At 27.2% G+C, this 6,024-nt stretch overlaps 1 protein-coding gene across 1 annotated transcript in view; it reads left to right on the forward strand.

The window, feature by feature from the left end:
- LOC111618240 (nuclear pore complex protein Nup153-like) overlaps positions 1-6,024 on the forward strand; it is a 96,650-nt gene that overhangs the window by 65,142 nt on the left and 25,484 nt on the right. Inside the window, exons 11-15 of the mRNA XM_023359723.1 lie at positions 333-425; positions 1,361-1,422; positions 2,077-2,158; positions 3,469-3,654; positions 3,763-3,835. Coding sequence (XP_023215491.1) covers positions 333-425; positions 1,361-1,422; positions 2,077-2,158; positions 3,469-3,654; positions 3,763-3,835 — 496 coding nt within the window. The remainder of the gene's footprint in view (positions 1-332; positions 426-1,360; positions 1,423-2,076; positions 2,159-3,468; positions 3,655-3,762; positions 3,836-6,024) is intronic.

Raw genomic sequence — 6,024 nt, forward strand, 5'->3', positions numbered from 1 at the left:
CGGTCCCTATAATTACGATTCCTATAAAACTACGAAAAAATATACGTATTTTGGAAATGTTGAGTCGGATTAGTGTAGAATCAATTAATTTTATGGAAGAAAACCTTTCAATCAGCCGTAGTCCGTAAACTTGACACGTGTCGGGCTGTGATTGGAACGACTTGTAAGAAATCGGATTCCTAATAAATTGGAACGTATCTATATCTTATAGGGGGTCGACTGTATATGTAAAGAATATTTTTATTGTTTACAAAGATAATTTTGAAAGTGGCTTTTTTGAAGAAAAAAACTATAAAAGAAATTAATTATTTTAAGAATTTATTTCTTTCTAGCTACCATTATGTAAGCCTCCAACCTCTGGTATAATCATTCCTTCATCACCTATGATCTGCAAAAATTTTGATTCTAGAATTTCGTCAGATCAGGTAATTTTAATTTAATTAGAACCATTTATATAAGACAAGTAATTATGATAATGAAAAAAAGTTTTTCAGAATTAGAATTTTAATTTGATTTTACACAATTTATTATTATCATCTTATATTTTTTCTATAAATTAAAAGCAATTGTATAAGAAAAAAGAGTGAAGTAAGACCGAAGGCTGGTTTACTTTCATACAACTACCATAACGTTTTGTCATTTCAAACTACAATATGCATGAATTTGCCTCATTTGATCAATCTCACAACTTGCTGGTGACTTTGATTTGCTAAGATGCAATTGCATCACAGAAAATATAATCGTTCATAATTTTGCTCCTCACAGCAACAAAACAACGAGAACATTAGAATCATATGCTAGATCATGTTTTACCACTCTTGAAAGAAACGAATGTTCTTACTCATGCTCAGAATAACCTGCAAGTCACATTTTAGTGCATTATGAATTAATGACAAACCATGTTTTCATATTTTGGATGCAAGAAAATGTTGGCAGTAACCAGTCTTTAGAATCAGTGCATTCCACATAAATTAAGTAAATGTGAAAACATTTCAATTTGTTTGTAGTTATTTCTGAAGAAAATTAAGCCAATTTATTTATTTTGTTAATTATTACTTCATTGTTTTTAATGGATATTTTATTATTGTTAATAAGGTAATGCTCAATTTTTTGCCCGTTGGTCATCACCTTGTTCCTTTTGTGAAAAAAATTTATTTTCATAACAAGAAAGGTTCCATTTATTGGATTTTAAGAAGGAACAAATTATGCAAACGATTAGTTATTGAGGAAAAAATTATAACAAAATAAAATAAAGTAATTTCTTGTTTATAGTACCTAACGTTTGCTATTATTTCTGAAATTTATATATTTAAAACAATTTCTCAAAAATGATGATGATTTGTATAAAATCTATTTTCAGGTATCAAATAAGATAATCTTTAATCCTGTCACTATATCAACTGATATAACTCCATCAGCAAGGTAATTTTAAATTATAATTTAAATGTGTTTAGATTATACAATTGAAATATTTATATATTTCATGAAATTTTCAAATTTATAGTGAATCCTAAAAGCTAATCACTGAAACAATATTATAGCTAGTGAGGTTTTAACCAAGATGTGCCAATTGAAAACTAATTGTAAAAATATATTATTATATGACTATTCATGTTTACTTTAACTAATTTTAGTATATAAATTTCAATTTAAAAGCATTTGAAATTGGATTTTCTAAAAATAAAGGGAACAAGTTAAAGAGTGCTCATAAATAGGATCAAAAAATGTTTCTTAAAGGTTAAAAATAAGAATCTTTCTAGCAGAAAGGAGAAAGTTTTGTGTGAGTTGGACAAGAATGAATAAACTAGTCTAAACTATTAAAATTTTTGTCAGTTCTTAAAATCATTAATCTATTTTCAAGAACAGATAATTTTATTTATGATACAAATTTTACTGATTGTTATCCATTTGCTTCAGATACAATCCAGTTAAAACATATTAGTGATTTAATTATGTAACTAGTTTCTTGAATTTAAGGTATTGTATTTTACAAATAGTTTGTGTTTAAATGAATCTTGTTAATATTGTATGAGTTTTTATTTATTTATTCTATATACACTTTTATATTTATTGTAGCATGCCCATCAAGACCACAGGAAAGATTAGAGCAAGGACAAATACAGCCCTTCATTGTTCAAAGAAAGCAAATATGAATGAGGTAATATCAAAAATCATAATTAAAAAAATATCTTACAATAGATGCATTTTGCTACTTGTATGATTTGGATAAATAATGTCAGATATTTTTGCTCTGTTGTTTATATATTTTGATAGAAAAAAATCCATTACTAGCTATTGATTAGATTAGTACTATCAGAACACACCATAACATTTCGTTTGTGGGCCATGGGCCAACTCTTGCTGTTAATGTGTATAATGTAGCCCACAATTGTTTTCTATATAAATATAAATGGAATATCTTGAACTCGTATTTCATTTTTATTATTAATAAAATCATCAATTTATATATAGAAGTATGTATAAATATTACAATAAATATACAAAACTGTTTATGACAATTTTTTCATTATACATTGTTTTAATAACCATAAACATTTTTTAATAAATTGTGTGGAAAGTAAAAAATTTGGCCATTTGTACTTTACAGACATTTTATTTGCATTGCTATTTAAAAAAATTGCTCACTCTTGATCAATGGTGGGATTCAAATAATTTAACTGGTTCACTTTACTAACATTTGAAATATAAAAAAGAATATTTATGGGTATGTTCTGGGCCTTACATTATTTTTTCATATTTTCATACTGCCTTTTGATTGGTGTTTTCCTCTGTGGTTTACTTTGCTTTTATCCAAAGATCATCAACCATGTTATTAATCCTTACTTGGGACTATCCAGCAACAGAAATCAATATCTTAAATTAATATTGATATTCAAAATCATCCTAGAAACATATTTATTATTTCACATTTCTCAGATCCAATTTGTGCCTAGAGCTTATCACTTCTTACCCACAAGTTGAGCAGAAAACATCTGATGTTTGATTGTGATAGATGATCACAGATCAATGAACAGAAACAAGTTCTCACTTGGACTTATTGCTCTATTGCATAGTACAGTATTTGTCTTTCATTCTGCTCCAGTCCACATTAAGCTGTTAAAAAGTTGGCATTCTTGTGAAAGTGCAGATTGTTGTGCTAAGTTGTTTAAGTAAATATTATAATTTTAACAATTGGTTTGCTGAACTAAAATATTTTAGGAAATAGTTCTGCCAAATCTTACTACTGTTCCTGATCTATATAAATAGGGTGGTCCAAAGTCTTCAGTCATGTTGCTTTATTTACTTTTTCATTTTTATTTATATGACTGAATAATTTGATTTTTGAAACAACTTGTATATGTTCACAATCAACTTATTGGCTATTTATCTGAAAGTTTTTACAAAAAACTTTCTGTATGATAATATGAAATTAGAGAAAATGATACAATGATATATAAACATTTTCAGGTTGTGGAAGTTCCAGATCTTCCAAATATACCTTTACCTATTGATCAATTACCCACTTTTAATTTCAATACTGTGTCTAAAGCATCAGGAGAATGCAACCAGTCCAAAGAAAATAATGAGATTCAGTTTAAATTTTCATCACCCATTCAACATAATGCTCCTTCTCCACCTCAGGTCTCTAATTTGGTAAAGTAGAAAGTCAAATATTATTTGCCATATATTTGTAATTTTATAATCACTTTTAATGTGTTAAATATAATTTTTGTTCATTGGTAAGCATTTAATTTTTTGCAGAAGGAAATGTGCTTCACTTTCAGTTCACCAGTCATTAAAGAAAATGATTCTTTGAGTAACTCTCCTCAAAATGGTAATGATCCATTATTTAGTTCAGTATATAATTATTAATGTTTATTTTTTGGCAAAAATTATTGTAAAAATTTTATTATATTATTTTGATTTTNATACTCTTTTTAAAATATGGATATCTTACTCAATCTGGACTTGTTATATTTGTCTTGAAAAAGTGATATGGTCTAAATAACTTGTTGATGGTATGATGTCTAAAATGGTTACTAAAGTAATTTTTATCTCATTCATACAAGCTTTAGTTGTAGATATGATAATCCAATAATAACAGTTACCTGCTATATAGGTGTTAAGTGTATTGGATTTACCTGTTGTATACTATATGGTTACTTTTTGGTATTACTTTTACTTTTTTAAAAAATTCTGGTTACTCTTTCAACTATTTTCAGTCTCATCTGTCACTTGCAAAACTGTAAACATAAAAATGGCATAAATCTTTACATACTATGTAAATACTGTAAAATAATAGATTAAAATATGATTGTATTCATTAAGATATAATGAAAGGAGAAATTTATTAGGTTGTTAATATTTGTTTTTATGACTTACTTGGTTCCTAGAAAACAGTTGTCATGTATTCCATTCTGTCTTCTGTAATTTCAGTATTGCAAATTGAAATTGCATTCTGTCGATAGAAGTTTGAATCTTATCATCTTTGTATGGTAATAACTTATAAAAAAGTATGGCATTTGTTACAGCCATAATACAATATTAATAATTCAGTTATGAAAGTGGAGTTGTAAAATGCAAGTTCTACAACACTTAAAAGAAGCAGGGCAAAATTCTTAATGTTCAGAAAATAAAGGCAAAAATGTTATATATTTTATTGGAATAATGACAGTTTCCACAGAAGTGATAATTGTTAATTGTAAATAATAATAATAGGGCTATAAATAGAAACAAAAGCTTTCTTATATTATTTTAATTAATAACCATAGGAAAGCAATGTTTTGAAAAAATTTCAAAGAAAGAAATTGTAGTTTTATAAAATTTTTATCATTAACTGATTAATAAAGATGCCATTTATATTTATAATCTTTTTATTTTATGAAAAAATGAGTTGTAAATGATATATTTTGTGTATAGTTATCTTTACCACAGATAATTAAATAAGTTTTATTTAATTGCAGGATGCAAAGAAGATTCCAACAGAAAAGAAAACATTTGTTGAATCATATTTGGTAAATATATTGTTTGAATGAATATTTCTATTATCATTAAAACCATAATACAGTACAGTAGTACCTCAGGATACGAATGCTTCAGCATACGAAATTTTCAGGATATGACATGAAATTCAAACATATTTTTGCTCCAAGTTACGAATAAAAACTCACCATACAACATTACATTAGTTTGCAGCACCACCGCCATGATTGGTTTTAGTCCGCGTGTTTGCTTTGTTGTGAAAGGATCTCACTCGATAAAGGAAATCTTGAGGTATTATCAGAAATTGACTGATTTTATTGAAAAGGAACATCCCAAAAAGGTTCACACTGGCCATATTGCTGCTCAGTTTAATGACATTTGCCTAAGTCATTTTAGAAACATTTTAAAAAGTAGGCAAAGCCAAACCTCTTTGGATAGATATTTTACCAAGCAACCTCTATCCAGTGAAAGTGCTGGTGAAAGTGAAGGAAAGAAAGCAAAAAGCAGTCAATAAAAGATTTTAAAATATATATGAAACAGAAAAGATAAAAAAAATTAGTGTTAAGTTATTTTTAAGTTATTGTTACATTATGTTATGTAAGTTAAGTTTTAGTATCATTCCCCTTCTCCCTCTCTTCTGCCACCAGTTTACACCTCCACCATCGTCTATCCTCAAAGGTAAAGTGCAAATAAAACTACATTTTTATTATCAGTTATTATTCTATCAGGTCAGTCCATAAGTTCTTGCGCATTTTTATCTACAAAAAAAGCAACAAAAAATATTAATTAAATTTTATTTCAATCTATAATGTATTCACCATTATTTTGTACAATTTCTTGCCATCTTGATGGTAGCTTTTTAATCCCGTCTTTGTAAAATGATTTCGGTTTTGAATCAAAATATTCAGAAATAGCCTTTTTTACATTGTTCTCATCCTCAAAAGTTTTTCCTTTTAAAAAATTCTGCAAACTCCGAAAAAGATGATAATCACTGGGAGCAATATCTGGCAAATATGGTGGATGAGGTAAAATTTCCCAGTT

Source organism: Centruroides sculpturatus, unplaced genomic scaffold (genome assembly GCF_000671375.1).
Source record: "Centruroides sculpturatus isolate CEXI.00-Female unplaced genomic scaffold, Cexi_2.0 scaffold205, whole genome shotgun sequence".
NCBI classification, from domain to species: Eukaryota; Metazoa; Arthropoda; class Arachnida; order Scorpiones; family Buthidae; genus Centruroides; species Centruroides sculpturatus.